This window comes from Pteropus vampyrus, unplaced genomic scaffold, assembly GCF_000151845.1.
Source record: "Pteropus vampyrus isolate Shadow unplaced genomic scaffold, Pvam_2.0 Scaffold238, whole genome shotgun sequence".
Classification (NCBI taxonomy): Eukaryota; Metazoa; Chordata; class Mammalia; order Chiroptera; family Pteropodidae; genus Pteropus; species Pteropus vampyrus.
Window position 1 is genome coordinate 121203 of NW_011889019.1, and position 23114 is coordinate 144316.

Below are 23114 nucleotides of genomic sequence, written 5' to 3' on the forward strand. Positions count from 1 at the left end.
CCAACTTGTAAATGTAGAAGTAGTACGAGAATTTGAAAACCATCACTTTACAACGATTGTAGTAAAGATTAATTCAGGCAAAGAATCATCATGGGGTGAAAAATCTACGGTGCAAAATCTGAGAAGCAAGATGTTTGTACAGTCTTATTAGATGTAAGGAAAAAAATAACTACACGGCAAAGCTCAACACCACCTTGCCAGGAGATCAAAATTAACATCACCAGGGAAAAGTAAAATATTATGTGACTCAAATATGACATCCTGAGAAGAACACAACATTGCTATGTAACATTCCAGCCAGGAAAGCATAATCTGAATCTCATCACAGGGAAACATCAGACTCCCTATTAAATAAAAGGGACTATGTTCTTCGAAAATGGCAATGACATTAAAGACAAAGGAAATTTGTGGAAATGGTTCCGATTAAAGGAAAATAAAGAGTCAGACAATCCAAATGGAACATATCTGATGGTAGACCCACCCCTACACTAGAAGGAATAAATGAATACAGATGGTAGGTTAGATAAAGTATTGTATTAACATTAAATGTACTGGTTGATAACTAGATGGTAGTTGTGTGAGAGAATATTCCCGTCTTTAGGAAATGCACACTGGAGTGTTTAGGGATAAAGAGCTGCATGTGTATAACTAAGTCTCAAATGGTTTAGAAAAAAGTCATGTGTGTGAGAGAGAGAAAGAGAGGGAAAGGGCACAAATGAAGCAAATGGAATAAAATGTTAACGATAGGTGAATCTGGATAAAAGATATATAATATTCTTTGTATTGTCCTTATTCTTGGAACTTTTCTGTGATCTTGAATTTATTTCCAAATGTTTTTTTAAAAAGGAAAAAAAAAATATGGTATGATTGACGGTGTTATGTTCCATGGAGAAAAATAAAGCGGAGTTGCAAATATCAAAAATAGAAGTGATGAGGGAAGACTTGTCCAGGAAAGTGATTTGAGTCCAGGCCTGAACCAGGCGAGTGAGGAGTCCATGTAGGTGTCTGGGGGCAGGGCTTTCAGGCGGAGGAAACAGTAAGTTCAAAGATGAGAACTCCTGGCACATTTATTGGCAAGGAGGCCAGTGGGGCTGGAGTTGAGTGAGTGAGGGGAGGAAAAGGAGATGAGGTCAGAGAAATCAGAGAGCCTGACAGGGCATTTGAGAACCACTCGGAGTAAGAGTGAAGGTCGAAGGTCGCGAGGGCTTTACGCAGAGGATTAACATGATCTGCCTTTTGTTTTCATCACTCTGCTTGCTGTTGAAACAGATGGAAGAGGAGGCAAGAGCAGGGCAGGGAGCAAGTAAGTGGATCGTTGTCATAATCCAGGCAAGAGATGATTACTGGCTGGGACCCAGGGTGAGAGCAGGGGAGTCTGTGAGCAGTGTTTAGACTCTGGCTGTATTTTAAAGCATTTGCTGATGGATAGGAAGTGAGGTATAGGAGGGATTTCGAGGATGACTCAAGTGTTTTAGCCTGAGCAGCAGCTATAAGATGGAATTGCCATTAACTGAAAAGGGGGAACCTGTGAGAGAAGTAGCTTTGGGGGTATGCTGAGGAATTCAGTTCTGGGCATATTTAAGTTTCAGACGCCCACTAGATATTTCAGCAGAGACGTGGAGCAGACAGTTGTATATAGGAGTCTGGGGTCCACGGGAGAGACTCAGACAACAGAGGAGCATATAGTGGATTTTTAAAGTCATAAGAGTGGATGAGGGCACCAAGGAGTAGAAGAACAGCAGAGGACCAAGGATTGGTCCTGGGAACCCCAATTGTAAGATGTTGGCCTGGGAAATGAAGAGGAACCTCCGAAGGTAACTGAGAAGGAGCAGCCAGTGAGACAGGAGGAAAGGCAAGAGAGGGTGGTGTCCTGGGAGCCAAGGGAAGAAAAACGTTTCGAGGAGGAAGGCGTGATCAGGTGTGTTGAAGGGAGCTGAAAGTTGAGGGAGTTGAGAATTGATATCTACCACGAGATTTAGTGGCATGAAGTTCTGATGAGAAGGATTTTGAGAGGGTGTGGGGGGCAAAATCCTGGATGGAGGGGCTTCAGGAGGAATTGGAGAAAGCAAGTGCAGATGGCTCTTTTGAGGTGTTTTGTTGCATAGGGAATGAGAGAAATGAAGCAGTAGCTGGAAGAGGAACAGGACTGAGGGTTTTTCCTTAACTGAAAAGTAGGACTAGGTGCCCTTTGCACGGTCACGGAAAGGTTGCTGTATATAAGGGACTTCATTGTTTCTAGGTAAATGAGATGCCGTTGTTACTCCCATTCTCTCTTTGGCTGACCCTGCTCTGGGCTAACCCTCTAACCCTCCCCACCCCCTGGATTAAAGTTTAACTGCCTCTCTGTCAGTTCTTGAAGCTCTTCTTGAAATCTTTCGTCTCTTCTTAAAGTTCCCCTTCCCCCTATCTCATCTGGCCTGTTTCTCCCAGAATTTTCAAGATGTTCCACCCTAATGGCTCTGGCACATCTGACTCTTTAAAAAGACCATTTTTCTTGGACTCTCAATGTCTCAGGTTAAGGAGTCTCAGTTAATTCTTTGGAAACTTTAAAAAAATATTTAAGCCCATTTATCTACCATTGCACTCCCAAGCTGAAGATGATGAGGGCACCTCTAAATCCATTGTCATTTTGTGAGTAGGAAGTACTGTATCACAGAAAAAGAGGTTTCAGGAAGAGGTATCAGTCGAAGGAGGGCATCGGATGATGAATTCTTGGTGACAGTCGGGAAAGCATAAATCCAGGATAAGTTCCAAGGAAAACCTGACAGGTCTCGTCAACAGTTGCAGACAATATGTACGTGTCGAAAGCCTTCAGTACGTCATAAACTTTGATCCAGCAATTCCACCTCTAGGAATTTATTCTAGAAAAAAGTAGGCATTTAAGTTACTAAGAGTACATAAAAAGTTGTTCATTACAGAATTGTCCATAATTGCAAAATATTGGAAACATCCAAGTAGCAACAATAGGGGGCTGCTAGAGATCCCATGGCATATTTAGACTGTGAAATACCATGTAATCATCAAAATAATGATGTAGATAAATATGTATTGTCAAGAAAGGTGGTTATGATAAATGAATAGAGCAGGTTACACACACATGCATGTAGAACTCTTAAGGCGGGTATATCTCAGTGGTAGTAACTATGGAACTTCTCTGTTTTACTTCAATAACTTCATATTACTTGATTTAAAATGTAGAAAAAGTAACGTGTAGAAAACAGGGGTAATAATGTTAGGAGAATAGGTAAGATTGCCCAGGCAACAGATTAGAGAGAGAAGCTTGGGGAACATTCATGTTGTAGGGTAGAGGAGAGGATGAGAAGCCTGGAAAGAATGAAAAGAAACAGTGAGGGGAAAGGTAGGAAGATCTTACAAAAGCCAAGGGAAAAAAGAATGCCCAGGAAGGGATTTGCTTGTGATACCCATTGCTGGTTGGTTACCCAAAGCCATTCCCACCCCCTCTGCCTTTCCCACCTCCCTTCAGCAATTTCTTTACAGCTAGGAGTAGCCATGTGACCGACTCCAGCCAATGAGTTGTGGGAAGATAGATGTCTGCAGGGAGCTTTTGGAAAAGAATTTTCTTCCCTAATGAGAGAAGAATGCAAAGAGAAAACCTCTGTCTTATCTTGCTCCCAGCTTCCTGCCTTTAAATGCAGTTGTATGAGGACGTGATGCATGGTAGTAGCCAGCTTGTAACCAAGAGAGGAAGGTCAGAGGAATTAGAAAAACTTACCCAGAGGCTTGTCTTCTTTTTTTATGAATTATGAGACATCTCTGTGTCACATTGGTTGTTACTTGGGTCACATTGGTTGTTAGTTGAAGTCATTCATAACTGCTACAGAAAATACAGAGGAATACAAGTTCTTGATGGCCTTTGAGTTTTGCAGATCTGTGACACTGAATATGAGAGCCAAAGTGCAGGTGATAAAGGATTAGTGAGGAAGTACAGGCAGCAAGGCTGGAATGGTAAAAAATAGGATGACATGGAATCAGCAGGAGTTTATGAAGATTTCTTCTATGTCATCGCTGCTATCTTGGCTCTGACAGAAGACTGAGGAGGGACATAGGTCCTTTATTGAACCTTCAGTGCTCAAGTACCTAGTAGGTGCTCATCAAATGATTATCACTATTATTATTCCATGAGGTCACTTTTGGAGATGTTCCAGAGGTATACTGGTCTGCAGATTTGTCCCAGCTATCTGTCCTCTGGAGGCAGTGAGTGTGATCAATGGAAAGGACACTGGCTTTAGAGTCAGACGGAATCCACTTACTTGGGGTATACCCTTGCGCTGAATTCCTCTGAGGCTCAGGTTCCTCATCTGTAAACAGAAATAAGAATACCTACCTTATAGGGTTGGTATGAGCAATGAGATAATGCATGGAGAGTGCTGGTATACGGTAGGCGCTGGAATAACTGAAGAGCTCTGGGGGGAGCATTGTGGGTTACGTTCCAAGCATCGCTTTCTCTCTCTCCTTCCTAACAGAACTCCACTTTGGTCCAGTCATCTCATCCCCTCAGTTGAGGAAACTCAGGCTAAGGGAGCTTAAGTGCAATTTCTGAGGTCACACAACCTAACAAGTATCAGAGGCAGCAAGTCTTCTTGACCCAGGTCTTCTGACTCCCAGCCCATTTTTCTAATACCTCTCATTTTTGGTGGAATTAGCACATTTATCTAACACAAAAAGATACCTGGGACTTAGCAGTTCTAAAGTGTAGTTTGTTTCTCCCCAAGAGCAAGAGACAGAAGCCACATGGCTTTTATGACCTTGACTCAGAAGTGATATACTATCTCTTCTGTCATAGTCCGTTGGTCATGAAGACCAACCCTGACAGAAAGTGGAAGGGGACCACCCAAGGCTGTGCACACGGGGAGGTGAGGATTGCTGAAGGCTTTCTTGGATGCTGGCTACCATGAGCATCTTAACATTTTTATAAAAAATTATTTTGACTTTATAAATCTCCCCAAAAGGCTTGGGGACTCCAAGGGTCCATAGATCATACTTTGAACTCTACTGCTCTGGATAATATAAGCTCTCGTCAATCTATATGATTTATGCTACTCCTCTAAAGATGATTCTCGGATCTCTCTCTCTTTTGCAGATTCATCTCAGTTTGTCAGATCTCACTTTAAAAACAGTTTTTCCAGAGAGATTCTTAATATATGCAGCATTTTGCTTCTGCTGAGGCCGGAGTGAGGGTGCTGGAAGAGCAGAGTAGTTGTTCAAAGACTTCATAAACTAACATGCTATGTGGTCCTTCACAGTATCACAAGGCCTTTTGCATCTATGGACTCATCTTAAAGTTCTTTGGAATATTTTCAATCTGAACCACCTTGCAGTCTACAAGTAGGAACTTTTTCCGTTTGTCCTCAAATGCCTCGGCTAAGTGTCCCAAGACAGGCTTGATTTCTACATGCTAAGACTTGGCAAATACACACAAGTACAACTCATCCACATACTCATGACTTTGAGACTCTAATCTTTGTATCTTATCAGTAGAGTCCTAATACCTTTAGGGTGTGATACAGCTGTGTCATGCTCTCCTGGTCACATCAGCTCCCTCCTCTGGTTGGACGTCCTCCACTGTGTTCTTCTCAAGACCTTGGCTAGCACAGCTTCAGCACATACCCTGCATTCAGCTGCACTGACGTTTGTACTGAAACAGGGCAATCGTGCTCCATTTTCCAGTTTGTCACAATAACACTCAAAGTCCAGTTTACACAGTGGACCATTGAGTTATCTATCCAGCTGCCTTCTTCTCTTGTTTCAAGAGTACACCTCTCCCCTGGCCTTTTCCTCTCTCCATTCCATGATGTTCTGGTGTGGCTGCCAATCGTATTCCAACCCCTTCAGCCAAAATGGTCAGTCCAAGGAAGGGTAAATATTCAAGTTGAACCTGCAGGGTCTAGAATTGTCTTCAGATGAGCCAAACAGAAAGACCTCTTTGCTTTGTCTAGTCAGAGTACTAGAAGAATGAGGCTGGAGATGCTTGCAGCCTTGTTTCCTATTGCTTCATTCAGTAAGTGAAAATATAGCCAAACACCACCAAAAACACCAAGAATAAGACAAATACTGACAGGAAGTTTGAATCTCTGGATTCACTCCTGCCTGAGGTTAGTTCCAACTCCCTTTCTTCCAATGATGCGACTCAAGAATGGTCAATAATATTAGGTTGACTCTTTGGCCTCAAATTATATTGTGAGATCTGCATCCTGAAGGAACAGGTGTTGAGAGAAAATAACAGAGGGCTGAGAATTCAGTGAAGATAGGAGAATAAGAAGACAGAAGACTGGTCAGAAAAAGACAAGCGAACCAAGGAACAGCATTTCGTAGAAGCAGATAATAGACTAGTTTTGATTGGGTGGTGGGAAAGCAGACACTCCCAAACTGGTGGGAGCATACATAGGCTTTTTTTTTTTTTTGGTAAGGCAATTTGGAAGTATCTCAAGATTTGAAGTGTTCCTGCTCTTTGAGCCAATAATTGTACTCAATGCAGCATTGTTTGTTGTGGTAAAAAGTTGGCAATAATTTCAAATATTTGCATCATCAATAGAGGACTGGTTAAGGAAATTATGGAAACATGTCTCAGTTCTATCGTTAAGGGGAAAAAGTGTGTACGACAATGGAAAGCATTTGTTTATAGCTGTGTATATTTCATATGTATAGAGAAGAAAGCTCAGAAGACCATACACTGAATAGTTAGTTGGCACTGGTGATCTCTGGGGGGATAAGTGTAATTATGGGGAACTTTCACTTTCTAGGTTTGTATGAGCCCAGAATAATTTGAGATTAATTTCTGTTCTATTTCCGCTGCTATACGAAAATGGCCAAATGATGTTTTCCTTCTTTCTTTACTAGTATTCAGAGTTCTAGGCGCTCTGTCTGGCCCCATGGATTCATTCATTCATTTGCTGCATCCATTTATTCACTCATTTATTTTACCAATAAAGGGTTGAGTGACTGAGTGCCAACCATGGTATATGCTCTTATTGGTGCTGGGCCTGTAAGAGCAAAACAGAATCATGACCCTCACGGATTTGATATGATTGTGAAAACAAACATCAAATGATGATGAATGTTATGGAGAAGCATAGAGGAAGAGAACAAGACTAGAATGCTGGGGTGGAAACAGTAGGGTCTCCTTAGAGAAAGCCTCACCGAGAAGGTGACAGAAAGGCCTAAAGGAAGAGGAAGAAAACCATTCGGTTCTGGGGGAAATTGTCTTCTAGGGGACAGCATATATAAGCCCCTAAAGCTGAAGTGTGCTTGATGAGTTTGAGGTCACAAGGTCTGTGTGGCTGGAAAGAATAAGGAACAAAGCCAAGGTAAGGGAGAGGGGTGGGGCAGTGTGTCTATGGCCTTGAGGTCATTACTACTACCCTGAATGAGAGGAGCCATTAGTGGGTTTTGGACCAACTTTCAAATGAGCACTCTGGTTGCACCGTTAAGACTAAAGTAGAGGGGCCATGGGTGAAAGCAGAGAGACCAGTTAGAAAGTAACTGCAATGGTTCAGGTGAGGAAAAATGGCTTGGACTGTAGTGGTAGAAGTGGTTGGGTGGCAAACGTATTCTGAAGGTACAGCTAATGGATTTGTTGGACCAGGAGGAAGGCGTGAGAGGAAGTAGTGCCTGTGACTCAGGGCCCACTACTGGGGCTGTCAGACCTCTGGAAGACAATCTTTCTCCCAGGACTGTCTGAGGATGGAGCCCACTGAGGGGGATTCCGCTGAGTCACTCCAACAAGGTGGCAGTGCAACTGGTGTTGAGTTGAAGGAAGTGGAGAAGGACAGAACTACGGGAGAGAGGGTGGAGGTTCTGGATTTTCTGTTATGGAACAGACCCATGCTCCGTATGGAGCAGGCCCCACCCCAAATAGTGACAGGGGTGATCCTAGCCATGGGGTGTGAGGGAGGCTGGATGCCTAGCACCATGGCCTTGACACACTCGGTTTGGGAGGGAATAAAAAAGGCAGACTGCATTTCTGTCCACCATAATGAGAGGTCTCATAGCCAGATTTAGTTCTTCTAAGTGCAGTATTATTTAGAAGAACTAAGTGCAGTATTATTTCCTGGACCCATGTCTTGTGGAGTAAATCAAGACCCATTATACATATTTTGTAATATTTTGCTTTTGCTTTTAAAGACATATGCATTATTTTTCTAATCAGAGCAAACAAAAACATAGAATGGTGAAATGGTCATGGAGTTAGCTTATTGAGAAACGAGTAAGGTAAGAAGTGGTGTCTTCAAGGAGTCTGATGGAGGTCACATGGTAAGTAATTAAGAACAGAAAAGGAGAGTGGAAGAAATTGACGCAGTGAATATAAGCCTCCTCTGAGAAGCTTAGCAAAGGAAGGAAAGAATGAATGGTAAGAACGTATGCCACGCAATTCTGAATAAAGTTTATTAAATAATATGTACAGCAAATGTAGTAATTCAACACCTCTATCAAATCAATCCACTGCAATAAAGAAAAATAAATGAACAGAAAAACCTGTGTCAGCATAGTCCATGCTCTTGGTGTGTTATTTAAATGGCAATACTTTAAATTAATTGGTTATATATGTCAGTTATTTTTCTTTCAGAATATCTTTTTTGTAGTGACCTATTCTAACAATAGGCCTTAATACTACTTCAGATAAATAGAACTGAAAAAAAAAAAACATAAAACAAAAAACAAAAAACCAAACCCTTTCCTCAAACCAAAAAACTGCAACTGAGATGACAGTTACCTTCTTTCCCAGGAAGAATATTTAAAATTTTTAACACTTTACAATGGCTATATTTGTGCTAAAAATCTGCCAGTGGGTTATTTGGAATTCCTTCATTTAAATAAAAATGCAAAAACCTTCATGACTTCCTTATTTTACCCCCCTCCTTCAAATTCTTAAAATTATTTTTCTATACAAAGTAGGTACATGGGCTATACAAAGTTAAATATACATATATACACTCCCACTTAAGCATATGATTTTTTCTTTTACTGATCCCAGAGAGACTGAAAAAGAGAAGTAGTTTGGGGCTTGCCTGTACCCAGAAGCATGGCTAACATATCAAAACGGGTTGTGAGGCATGCCGTCAGTTAGTTGCACTTGCTATTAATAAACCTGTATAAATATCTCGGCACAAAAATAGGTATTTTATATTACTAAATGTCTGACGACAGAAGAGCCATTGGAAATCTTGGTTCCTTGTTTTGTCATACACAGGAAGCTGAAATTTGATGCAAATTTTAACATATGATTTTATTAAAGATGGGCAAATTGGTGAGGCATACCTGGGTTTCTGGAGATATACAAATGCATGAGTCTGGCATCATATGCAAATGTGGCTTTACAAATTGGTTTTATTTTCTAGCTGTATTTAACGAGGTGTTCAAAATTACCTACTTAATCAAGAAGCACCCCTCAAAAAACTATTAGATAAGATTGTGTTATTAATGGTTTACATCTAAGAAAGACCAGGAAACACATTAGCCAATACAAGAATTACATTTCAAAATGGGTGAAATGCTGCTGTGCAAATGCATGTACATATGCACTTGAATTATATTCCCGCAGAGAGAGTCAAAAAAAACCCAAAAAACAAAAACAAAAACAAACAGCGCCCTTGGCTTGTGGAGTGGACCTCCTAAAGCAATGAATCTTCTTTAAGGAGTTTCTTCTTCAAGGATCTCCTAAAGCAATGAATCTTCTTTAAGGAGGAAGCTCCTCCACCCCACCTGCAACCCCACCTCTGCCATTAGCGCCACAACCTTTTCTCTTGGGATTAAGGCTATGTTCTGTCCTAGTTAAAAACAAAGGTCTCTGGGAAGAGGTAACACATTCCTCGTTATCAGTCACTTACACTTTAGTGTGAAGGAGTCAGTGGCAGTTTCTTTCCTGTGAGCAGGATTTGAACCAAGGACAAGGAGAGAAGTGAGAATACAGTGTACTGTGGCTGTCTGACAGAGGGTGGGCAGCTGATGGGATCCTAAGATGAGGAGCGGAGACAAAAACTGAGGCAGAGGCACTGAGGACAAACTTCGCCTGCTTATAAAGACTCCAGACTTTGGGACAATGATCCCGAGGCAATTCTGAGCTGTATACAGAAAGCCAAGGATCTTTTACACACCCTGCCATCTTGGATTGCTACTTTTATTTGTGAACTTGGAAGTGTATTTGTGAGGAGGGAGAGAGTTTGAAGACTCTGGAAATAATTCTAAATATTTTATTCGTAAAGTACCCTCAAACAAAGGTTCTTCCAGCATCCTAGTTGTTCAAAAGTGAGCTAATGGAGACAGAAATATGACACTGCTTTCTAGAATCCCTCGAGGGAAAATTCATTTCTTCCTCTCTCACACCCTTCTTAGCACATATCACAGGCTCTCTTGATTTAGGATTTTTGTGTGTGTGTCTGTTTCCCTAACCACCTCTGAGTTCTTGGCAGGTAGGAAAGGGGTCATTTCTATCTTTCTCTCTCCAGGGGGTCTAACAGAGGCCAATAAACATCCCTGAATTAGAGTTGTGACTGAACACTCCAGGTGTCACAGGGGCCTCCCGCCTTGGACCTGGCCTCACAAAGGACAGACCACCTGGAAGTGGCAGAATCCTTGCCTCACAACTAGAGCCACTGCATCTGCACCTTCTGATCTGAAGAGAAGCTTCACCAGTGTGCACCAGGATTCATAACTCTGGGTGACTACATTCTGAGTGGCCCTTGAACTCCTATGGGGAATAAAAATGGAGACACAGTGAGTCTTTTAAGGCTTGGAGCACGCCTTGCTCATGGGTAGCCTGGCATATAGTGTATATGAGTGTATGTTAAATGAATCACTAAACAGCATCCTTGCTTCTGAGAACAAACCTATCAACTCCTAACCGTCCTGGCCAAAACAAAACAAAATTCAGAAAAGAAAGGTTAGCAATGGTATTCTGAAAAATGAAACTGCTGCCCTGAAGGTAAATGTTCATGAAAGCCAGTGATATGGGAATGGAGCACACTGCATGTGACCTCAAGAGCTACAGGGCTTATTGACTTAAATCTCTCCAACATACAAACTTAAGTATCTGCCTGGCCACCTGGCTCCCATGGGCAAACCTTGTGTGCTTTTCTGTCTAAACGCCAGGGGCATCAGTTCCAATGCTGCAAGTAGGCTGAATACACACAGGGCACCTACATTTTGCCTCCATTTCCCCGCAAAACCTCAGTGGGGAACTTGGTCTTGGGTAGTTTGTGGGCCTCCACCAGTGTCTAGAGATGGTCTCTGCAGTGTTGGGGGACCAGTGGGCTGCAGGGTAGCTGCGGGTTAAGGCTGGGCATCTGTGTGGAGCCTTTGGAGAATGGCTGGGGATCTGCCTGGCACTCTGAGGGCTGCTTTAGGCTAAATGCCGAGACCCCTTTGAGCTGGAGCTGGTCAAGGCCACAGCGGCAGGAGGCATTTCTGGCCTAACTGCTCCTGGACTGTGCTGCAGGTTAGATTACCTAAGACGGGGAGGGGAGGGGAGGGGAGGGCTGGAGTAGCTCCCAGAGCAGCTAAGTAAATACAGATTTGCCTCGTTCCTTTCTTCTCAGAGCGTGGTTCAGGCCTGTCTGACACACAATAAGCTTACACAGGCTGCAGTTTTCAACACAACACACTTCTCTGTCCCGCTCTTTTGCTTCTTACTTTCTCCACCTCATTAGTTTTCCTACTGACTCAATATTTAAATAAAGAGACCGGTTCATGAATTATACTTCATCCTCCAATAAAAATCGTCTCTGTGGTTTTCAGTCTTCTTATAGATACAAAGGCTTTACATAGTTGCCTGGAAAGGTACCAAACTGCCTTGTTCTTCTTGAAGTACCTATAAAAAAACATATGCACAATGAGAAGATTCACCCAGGTGAGTTTGAAGGCAGCCCTTGATCACAATCCTACAGAATAGCATATGGCTTCCAAAGCACTTTCCCTTATCTGGGTGGTAAGCCAGGCAGGCATTTTTAATACTCTCATTTTTTTCAGATGAGGAAACCTAAGTTTAGAGAGCTGAAGTAACTTTGCTGAGGTCCCATAGCTTAATAAGCATCAGAAGCAGACTTTGAACCCAGGTCTTCTGACTCCCGGCCCACTGCTTTTTTCCCAGCCTACTTCTTTTTGGAAAAACAAGCACATTTATTTAACACAAGATAGAATTTCTGACCTGTTGGATTTCTAAAAGTCCACTGGATATGGCCACACATCAAAAGGACATTCATAAGCCTGACTAAGCCCCAAATTAATTCCCTGTCTTTGCTACCAACCTCATTAGGGTTCCAGCTGAGCCAGGAACATTAAGCCAGCTGGGAATAAAGCCCTTTCTGGGCTGCTCCACATCCAGAACTCCTGGATCCCTCCTCTAGTTCCTTTCCTTAGGATTCTCCCTCTAAAACTGGTGGGGGGTGGGGTGGGATGGGGTGGGGGTGTGTGTGTGGTGTGCTGTGTCATTATTACCCTCTCATTAGCAGACACCGCAATTTAATCATTGCATCCTTTTCCCAACTGGCTTGGATATGGCTTTGGAATCCTGTTGAACACAGTATTTCAAGCAGCCACCACCAGCGGGTTAGAGTTGTTGACCAAAGTGAAACTTCTAAGCGAAAAGAATGTGTCAAAGCTAAAGACATCTAAAATGACCAGTTGAAGCCCTAGGGGAACTGGTCAAGGTCGCAGAGGTCTGAGACAGTAAGGCGCAGAGATGCGCTCACGTAGCTGGTTAGCGCTTTCCTTACGCACAAGAAGAATGAGCTCTGCTGGGTTACTTTATTCTTAGTCTGAATATCAGGCTACTTTTTGAAGTGTTTGAGGAATTGAGGAACCTGAAACATTTCCTTTACCTAGCTGCCGGCGATGCTCCATTAGAGAACTGGTGCCCCTTACCCTACCCCTAGTTCTCATAAAAAAATGTAAATGCAAAAAAAAAATGTAAGTGCCTCTGGAAGAGGTTATCACCTAATGTATTCGAGAGCTGCCCTCTAATATGATACACATTTGTCTACTGAGCATGTGAAACATGGCTATTTTGAATTGTGCTGTGCTATAACTAAATATACATTGGGTTTCTAAGACTTGGTATGAAAAGAAGAATGTAAAATATTTCACAATTCCTTTATACTGATTATATGTTCAAATGACAATATTTTGAATGCACTGGATTTAATAAAACATATTAAAATGAATTTCACTGGTTTCATTTTTTTCAACATAGCTTCCAGGAAACTTTAAATTTCAATCAAGGCTTGTATTATGTTTCTACCAGACCGCACTGCTGACTTCTCTGATCTGGTTTCATTCTGAACAAAACAACTTAAGATAGTGAGGGCTGCAGGCTTCTGGGGGCCTTGGGAAGATGAGGTAACTTTCTAAGAGGCTGGTGAGGCCAAGGCAAATCTTTCTGGCTTCCCATTTATGCCGAGGCTTTGCTGTTCTCACTACCCCAAGCCCTAATATTACTTCACTTTAGAAAAGGTTTTCCAGAGATCAGGAAAGAGCTGGTCTTTGGAGAAGACAAAGGTAAAGCTATTTGTATCAGGGGAAAACTGAGGCAAAGAGCGAGTCAGTGGCTCCTACCATCATATTCATGTCTGAGCAGAAAGAACAGAGGCTTGGGAAGAGATGGGCCTGAGATCAAATACTGGCCCCACTATTTGCTATCTGGGTGACCTTGGGCTAGTTATTTAATTTCTTTGGGCTTCAGTTTTCGAATCTTTTAAATGAGAATAATTCTTGTCTCATGGGCTGTTTGTTGACAGAACGTCAATAAGAAAGTATATCAAGTGTCTGCTTTTTAACGGAATTTCAGTAACGTTGATATTTCTCTCCCCTGTTTTATAAAGGTGAATTCTTTGTTTTAATTAAGCAGGTTGTTTTGATTAAAGTTATTAGAAACCTGGAGTAAATAACATCTTTAGAATAGCCACACATATGCTTAGGTTTCATGGTAGAGACCTAGGCTCAAATTTTCTCGTGTTACTTCATAAGAGTTTTCAGAAATAAAATTTCCAAATGTAGGAAAGATAGATGCACAATAGAAAAGCTGACAGAACCTAATTAATGAATTTGACAACTGCCTTCCCATGCAGCCGACGCTGGCATATCTGTTCTTTAGGTCCAACGTTAGTGTCACCCACACAGTCTTGAGAGCAAACATAAACTGGGTGCCCCAGCATTCCTAACGGTGGTGCAAGAAGAAGGCTCTTCTTCCTGTGCAGAGAACAGTGCTTTCTGCACGGCTCATCATCCTAGTTATTCCTTCAATACACAATTAGTAAGAAAAGTATGATGAGATCGCTTACCAACAAACCATCCATCGTCACATTTTTCCATGACATCAACAATATCTCCATCTCGGAGTTCCAATTCATCATCGTTCTGTGGTATGTAGCTATATAATGCTTGGTAGCTAAATCTACCAATGAGAAAAATAAATATTAAGTAACTCAAACACTGATAACAAAAGTTTCAAGCTCATTTCAGTTAAATCAACATTTAGTAGTGTTTCCTACTTATCAGTGGGGATAAAAGTATTTTATTGGCTATTTCTTGACTAACTTAGCATTTAGAGAGATCCGTTCAACATATGATATATGTCGATTATCAAGAATAACCAGAAGTTACTTAGGTCCAGAGACAGACATTACATTCTGATCATATACATTGGAGAATGTAAGTCAATTGTCATATATATATTTGTCATAGTCAAATAAAAACATAAAAAGTACAAATTGCCTCACTGTTTAGCAAAACCACCTTGAGTTTCCTAATATGCCGACACACATTTTATTAATTGCTTTTAAATGTGGATGTCATTTTTATGTAACTCTTGAAAGCGTTTTGCCTTTTTTCTATCCCAGTGATATATGGGGTTAAGACTTTTATTTACTTGATAACTGGCCTACGGCAATTTGGTGTGTGCTATTCTGCTTGTTCTAACAGCAGCCGCTGGAGAAAACTGTGGTGAAATCTGATATCTGCTTTGGCAACAAGGAAAAGCTTTCACTTATTGTTTTCACTTATTCCTTTGACAAATAAGAAGCACCTACTAGGCACAATTCAGTTCATAATTCTTTTTAACTCACTACTTTGAAACACAACAGTAACAGGCAAAATTTTGAAACACAACAGTAACAGGCAAAATTTTGCAAATGAGCCAATCGTCTACCATTTCCAGGAGATGAGTGATTTCCAGTGTGTGGGCAAAGAGACTAGCTACAAGTAAGTGGAGTCAGATCCCAGAAACAAGAGGTTCATTCTCTTCTAAGACCAAAGGAACAATTTAATTTTATATATTTATCCAAAAGTATTGATATTTTGGTAGATGGATCTGCCAGAGGAAGATCTCTAATGAGGAATTAAGAGATAAAGGTAGATTTCCAGTTGGTAAATGAACACATTTTGATGTTCTGAATTTGCCTGCTGTCTCCTACCCAGCCTGGAATCCTCCGAATGCCTTATCCCCTTCACTTCCACTGTGGATGCTTTGCTAGCCTCAGCTCTGGGAAGTAACTCCTGATTTCTGCTTCTCTGTTCTCATTCCCAGATAGTGGATACCGGTTGGAGAAAGTCTCATCACCTTGCTTCTCAGGACACTGTTCCATTGAGTCCTTGTCCCACCTCCACTGTCAGTTCTGACGTCTGACTCTCAACAGAGGGCTCTTCACTCCACCCCCATTTCCTGAGATTGAAGCTGGCTGTGGACAGCACTTTGATTTCCCTCCACTCTGGGGTTAAGTCTCTGTGCCTGTTCCACCTCTGCTGCCCAACGCTGTTCCCCTGCATAAGGAAGGGTTCCTCCCCTGGCCACTTTGAACTCCCTCCCCTGGGCTATTTCCTTAAGTTATGTCTGCTCTCCTACATCTTTTGACTTGGTCAACTCCCTGTCTGGTATGAACCATCTCAAAATACCTCCTCTGTCTCTGCTACTCCTTTAGTCTATAGCCCCCTGCCACCATGCCTTCCACTCACCATCAAACTGACTCATCAACCCTTTCTCTGATAGCCTCTGCCTCCACCTCTCTAACACTGCTGTCCCTGAGGTCACCAATGATTTTTTTCAGTTGCCAAATAGACCACCTGGAGGACATTTTTCATTTCCTACGCTCCTTGGCCTCTCTGAAGCAGGAGGCACAGCTGATCAAACACTGCCTGCTGTTTTATGCAAATGAAGGCTCCCAGACCCTCTCTGCATCTCTTGCTGCTCCTTCTCAGTCTCCTTCGCGTCTACTTCCCTGTTGCCTTAAGAGTTGGTTCTCCAAGGATCTACCCTCATCTCCCTTCTCCCTTTACTTTGCATCCCCTTGGGTAATCTTACGTACTTCCATGGTCATGAAGCACTCCTTCTGTCCTAGCTTAGGCTTCCATCACTTCTTTGCTGGATTAACATCTCCTAACCAATATCTTTGTCCCTCATCTCTGATATCTGCCATTGACTTCAGTGTCAGAGTTATCTCCCAAAAGCAAAATATAATCACTATCTGCTCCTCCTCACTTCAAAATCCTCTACTGGCTCCTAAGTGTCTGCGGAATATAATCCAAATTTATTTCAATTGCATTATGGATTCTACAATCTGGCCACAACCTACTTCTTGAGTTTTGTCTCTATTTCCTCCCTGAACTGTATCCCGTGGTCACACAGGCATTTTTGAAGTTGTCTAAATACTCTACCTACTCCAGGCCTTTTTACACGTGTAGTTTCTTCAGCTGGGAAGACCCCTGTTCTAGCTCCCAAATCCAACTTATCTTTCAATGCTCATTCTAAATCCTCTTCCTCTGTGAATAGAGTTTACTACTATGTGCTTAAAACATAGAAGATAGCCAATAATTTTTTGAAAATAAATGGATCAACCCTATTCACTCAGCTCCAGTCAGAATTAACCATTCCTTCCTCCCTAGTCCCACAATACTAGGACTGAAACCAGTCAGCACGGCTCCCATTTGCCCTTGTATGGCAGTTCATTCTTTACTTGTCTCTCTCTCCTAGTAATCCACGACTTCCTTTATTTACCCATCACCTGTTTTCATACTGGCTGATGGGGAACACGTACTCTTCGGAGAAGCTGGGAGTGATTCATTCATGGCTGCCCCTGTCTGCAGAGAGTCAATGATCTACTTCCTAAGCCCACCAAGAGTCTACTAAAACCATGAGAACTGAAGTTTGCCAAGTATACTTACAAATCTTGTGAGGCTTGACTCCTGTCTGGGGTGACTCTTCGCTGCTGGGCTTGAGGTTGCTGAGAAATGATTAAAGATGATTTATTGTCAGAAGGGGATACCTTGTGATGAAAGTCAAGGGGATGAGAAACAGTGCTGCAGTAATGAACAGATTTTTCGGCAATGTTTATGATCTCATTGCAAACTGCTTCCTGTGAGGTGGCCCCGAGATATCCAGAAACCCAACAGTCAACATGGGGACAAAAAAAAAAAAAAAGAAAGAGAGGAAGAGATGTAACATTCCAGACGGAGCACATAAGTCCAGGGAAACAACAGAGTTGAAGATCCAGGTTAAAAAAATAGATATTCCAGTAGTGGAGTGCAGGAAGGATCCAGGCGTAAGCATGGAAAAACAGGTAAGATACAGAAGAATTTGGAATTTAGTATGAATATTAAAAAAAAAAAAAGGCAGCAGCATAAAAGCCTTTAATTAGTGAGTAACTGTTACAAATGGAATAACTTCAGGATAGAAATGCAAGTATGTATCCCCAATCATGCACTAATACATTAATATAACCCCACATGTAGAAATATCATCTCTAAATTTCTCTGCTTTTTTTGAGAGGGAAAGGCATGGCCTAACATCTCTCTCTACCACAATTGATACATAATTCTTGTAAATAATGCCTCTGTGAGTTAACCAGGCATTATTTCAGTCTAGACTCTAGAAGTCAGTAAGGATTCTCTTTAGAAAAGCTACAGTCTTATTCAACAGGCATCTTACCACATAGCTCTTTTCAGATTCTGTGAGATCAGGTCCTGCTCTCAATGAATGATGAGAAGGCTGTGATCACCAAGCAAATTATAAGGGAGACGTTTTAGCAGATGTCACATTGGAAAGAATTCAAAATAAAAGCATGAGCAAATACATGTACCACACCGTCACACTTGATGACACTGGATACTCGCAGCCTACAGCCACCAAGTTTCCATGACAACACGGTGGGTGCACAGGAGAAAATGCAATGTACAGAGTTAGAAGCAAGCATCCAGGCAATGAAATGGGAAGTTGGAAACATGGTTGCAGTGAAGTGAGAATGAACAACACAGGGTCCCCAGATTGGCAGGAGAGAGACACAGAAGCGCTGTCTTAAGGAACAGTTATGTCCCTTCATAACCATACACATTGGTCCCCTCACTCTCAATTCACAAGCATCTATGGATGGGCTGCTGGACCAAAAACCAGTTTCAGTTATCTTGTTGACTAGGAGACTCCTAGGGCAAAGCGAGCTTATAAAACTATCAGTCTGTCATATTTGGGTACTCATACAAATGGAAAAGAGAGTTGTACTTTTGAAAAGCTCCTTGGTAATATTTGATGTATCAAACAAGACTGTTCCGCTAGAAAAATCTGCACATGACACACTCCAGCTAGGTATGACGTGAATTCAGATATCCCATAGAAAAGAGCCTGCTTCCAGAAATAGGACTGTGTGTCCCGATGCAGCTGTAGAAATGAAACCATCACTTATCAATCACCACCTTGGTTACCACATGCTAATATGGGAACACAGGTGGGATTATGGTCAAGCAAACCCATCTTTTAAGTGGGTCTCCCATAGCAGGGGCCAGGCCTTCCATGGAAGAGTGTTTGGAATCATTTACCTTGGGGAGGATTCAATTCCAAACTCTAAAAATTCTCTCTAAATAAAAATTTGAAGAGCCATCCTTGGAGAAATCCCCCAGGTAACCTGCCATAATAGCAATGAGCCACAGCAACCCCAAGGCCTTCTAGAAGGGCACTCAGAAATCTTCCGCGTATGACTCACTTGTTTCACAGAGAGGCCCAGAGAGGGTGAGGGCCTCCCCTGAAGTCACACAGCAAGTTAGTGGTAGACTTGTCTCCTGGATTCACCTACTGTCCCACTGGACCTTCTCTTTTATCCTTGGACCATTTCTCATATTATCAAATGTGTTCACTGACATTATCTTCACTCGAGTCCTACAGAAACACTAGAAACAGGCAGGACAGAGTTCATCATTCTGTTTCCTTTTAAAAACCAAGAAAGCTGATGGTCAAAGGGGTTTTGTGCCTTCTCCAGTGTCACACAGCTAGGGAGAGGATGAAGCTGCTAGGCTGCTCTTGCCACTCTGTCCCTCCTGTTCACTGCCACTATAAATGACCTCATCCTTTAGCATGCCCAGCGGGACCAACGTCCATCCCAGACATCGTTTTTACACTCTTGTCCTTTTAGGAAACCTCCTCACATTTGCCAAACCCCTTTCAAACTGCAATCACTTAAACTACTTCCCTTGGACTCTGGCAGGAGTGAAGGAAGAGACAGAACTGGAAGTGTCCATTTCACACTCCTTCTCAGGATCTGCAGGGCTTTGTCAGGTGAGTGGGAGCTGACCTTGTGTGGCCCCCACTCATTACCCATCCAGTTTCTGGATCAAGGCTTCTGGGTAACAGAGTAATGATATTTCCAAGCCCCTACTCTGTTCTCTTTCACGTGGCAGAAGAATGAAACATTCTGGGCACCCTGAGTGGGTGATACCTCCGGGCAGATTTTGACTTAAGGGAAGACTTTCTAAAAATAAGATTTGTCCAACAATAGAAGATCTGCTTCAAGAGGCAGTGAGTTGCCTGTCCCAGCAGCTGTCCTAGCTGAGGCTGTGCTATTACAAGATGGGATATTGTAGGGCAGTGCTCCTCAAATTTTAATATATGTTGGTATCACCTGGGATCTGTTCAAATGCAGATTCTGTGTGACACATTTGGGGTGTGTCCTGTCTGGGCATTTCTATTTGGTGAAGGTTATGCAGCTGGTCCCCAGACCAACTTTTGGGAGCAAGGCTACAGAGGACCTCAATTATTCAATCTACAGAGATTCTTTGGCTACGGTGTGCTAAGGCTGATCTGGGTCATACCTCATGAAAATAAAAATTCTCATAAAAATACTTCCAAACTCCAGCTGGTGATCTAATGACCTCAGGTCAAAGGAAGAATAGCAAGAGAATGTGGATAATCTCTTCACATGACCGACATGGTTTACAGAAGCCCCTGGCAACTTTTGATCAACTTAATCCCAAAGTGGTGACTGGAATTGATCATCTAACAAATGTTTGGCACTTAAAAGAGGTTTGGTGATACAGTAAGAAGGACCTGATATTTTATTATCCCTTTTATAAAGCACTTTCTTTTTAAAGGAGCTTTCAAAGCACATATAGGATCATGACCTCATCTGACTCTTAGTACTAACTCTGTGACTTGAAGCTGGCAGAAAAAAAGCTTTTTAAGGCTCAGAGAAGTCTAAGGTGGCAAAGCCACTGAGTGTTGAACCTCTCAGTGTCTGATCACCATAAGCCACCTCCCTTTTGAGTCATGTAGGGATAACTGGTATACCAAGATAGCAACACCAAGCTTCTGCTTCTAGTGAAAACGAGGCAGTGTTAACTTCTCTTCTTGATGACTTTTTCATGATGTAAAAGGTATGGTGTCCATTCATATATATTGTCCAATTATTAACTCAAGGGTCCCCAATACTGAAAGGGATATTGATGGCCCAGTCTTCCTTGGTCTCAGTTCCTATTCACATCAGATGGTAATTATCAGCATAGCCTTCACATCTGGACAGACTTACCAACCAGTAGAAACTTAAGTCATCCCTGAGAGGTAGGAAAGACTTTGCTCCTTACTTAACATTTGTGGAAAAATGAAGGAAGAAAGTAAGATAAACATTTATCTTATTAGTAAGAGAGAAGGCAAGATAAACATTTATCCTATTAGCTAAGATTCAGTTTCTCCCTATTGGAAATGCTTTCCTTAGACTTAAATCAAATATCTCATATAACTAAAATATAAACCACAGGTTTTTTTTTTGGCAGGGGTGGTGGTGGCGGCATGGGGATGAGCCCTTGGTGGAGACGGAAACTGTTAATATCCATGACAGGGATTTGCCCTTAGATTCAAAGGTTGTTTACCTTCAGACTTTTTTCTTTCTAGGCATATGTTTTTCTCTCCCAGGCCCCATTTTCTAATTGTGTACATTTTATATCTCTTTTCCTCTGAACCTATGCTGTCCAATATGGTAGCAAGTAGCCATATGTATCTACTCAACACTTTACATGTGGCTAGTAAGATATGTGCTGTAAGTGAAAATACATATACTGGATTTCAAAAATGTATTATAAAATAAAGAATAGAAACTATCTCGTTAATTCTTATCTTGACTATATATTAAAATACCACTTTGATATATTGGGTTAATTAAAACATATCATTAAAATTAATTTCACCTGTTCCATTTTACTACCAGAAAATTTAAAATTACATATGGGGCTCATGTAACCCTCTGAACCCTCCCTGGGTCCTCACAGTCTGCCCTTACTTGAGCCTAAAAGTAGATACAAGTTCTCACCAGGACCACATCCAGGGTTAAGAATAAAGGAAGTATTATCTCATGCTCAGTACATTTTGGACTCTTGGAGATGCACTGCAGTTTTTCACGTGTTCAGAAAAACAGCAACTGGCCCAACACACACACATGCATGCACGCACACTGCCCTCCCCTGCCCGCCCCTCATCAACAGTATAGCAGGTGACAGTCACTGATCCAGAAATTGCTTTTCTTCCATATTTGCAGACATAGACCTAGGTCGCCCCTCTTGGCCTGAAGCCCTTGCTCCATTCTTTCCGAGTGAGTGATCCCGCAGGCATCTTTGCCCCGTTGTCCTGTTGCCCTTCTGTCTTCAGCTCACAGAAGTCCCTCAGAAATCTGACCCTGGCCTCCCTGGGGCCCTTAATCTCTCTGGATCCACAAAACACTTGGTGCTCCTGTGGAGTCACTAGGCGTCCTCTTCCAGCTTTGGTTGTGTGCCAAAGCCTTGAAACCAAAATAAATTGTCCACAGGCTTAAGAACAGCAGGAAGTCCTGGAGATGCAGACAGGATAGAGGATCTCGATGTCAGCATGGCCTCGAATGGCTCTAGAGATATCACTGGCCTCTTCTGCTCCCTCAACCTGCCCGAGTCCCTTAGAGATGGCATTCCTCTAACCAACTCCTCAGACCCTAGCCCACCTTTCTGGTGACCCGCACCGGTCTCCCAGGGAGACACTGGACCAGGGTGAGAAAATCTGGCTTCCAGGCCAGGCTATGATACGTATGTATTATCTTTTGAGCAAAATGCTTAACTTCTTTGGACTTGAAGATCTTTGTAAAATAAGAAGATTGAACATGACTTAAATAAGTGTCCCTTTGGCTCTAATTTTCCATGATTGGAGTGTGCACACCCTATGAATTGAGAACTAGGACTGGGCAGGGATGACCTGACTGAAGGGAGACAAAACCCCACCCACTGCCCACTGAAGGCTGGGCAGAGGAGGCTTCTGACCTTAGCCTCCAGCTATGGAGGGAGAACTCTGACAGTGTGGGAGGTGAGGGGTCGCCCAGACATTGACAGAAGATTTGCAGGTCCTGAACGCCATGAGCAAACTCTGTCATAGGAGCTAGAAGACATGAGTGATTCAGGCTCTTGGGTTTTGACTCGAGGAAACAGCCACAGGACTCTCCACAGTCTCTGATCCCACTGAGCTCCCTTCTTGAGTTTATTGAGATAAAGGTCTTGGCTTAAACATAAAACTAATGAAAACCAATTAGTTCAACTGCTTATCACCTAGACTTAATCTCCTTGCAGGTTACTGGACAGATACTGCATCAGCTTTGCTGTAATTTGAACCTGATTACAACACTAAACTTGAACACTCAGTTATCTCATCATAGTCTGCAATGTGGTCTTCTGTTTCTTTCCTAAAACAAGCAGAGTAATGGCAAATGTGTACTCAAGTATGAAGAAACCAAAAGCTTTCCACGAAGATGACTTCGTACTCAAGGCAGGAGAGAATAAGGAGAAGCACTAACTTGTAGAGTATAAATTCTGAATTTTCTAAATTCTGGATTCGTGTAACC

At 42.2% G+C, this 23114-nt stretch overlaps 1 protein-coding gene across 12 annotated transcripts in view; it reads right to left on the minus strand.

Annotated features, from left to right (window-relative positions):
* Positions 1-10194: 10194 nt before the first annotated feature.
* The window catches only part of SORBS1 (sorbin and SH3 domain containing 1), a 222361-nt gene continuing 209441 nt past the window's right edge, over positions 10195-23114 (minus strand). For 7 of the 12 annotated variants that reach the window (XM_023519829.1, XM_023519828.1, XM_023519830.1 and 4 more), the window contains 3 exons: positions 17167-17225; positions 14292-14404; positions 10195-11824 (listed from right to left, as the gene is read on the minus strand). In XM_023519829.1, the coding sequence (XP_023375597.1) occupies positions 11757-11824; positions 14292-14404; positions 17167-17225 (240 nt within the window). In that variant the 3' untranslated portion in view covers positions 10195-11756. Of the gene's footprint in view, positions 11825-14291; positions 14405-17166; positions 17226-17929; positions 17990-23114 lie in introns of all 12 variants that reach the window. The other 5 variants (XM_023519823.1, XM_023519827.1, XM_023519822.1 and 2 more) reach the window with 1 other exon arrangement.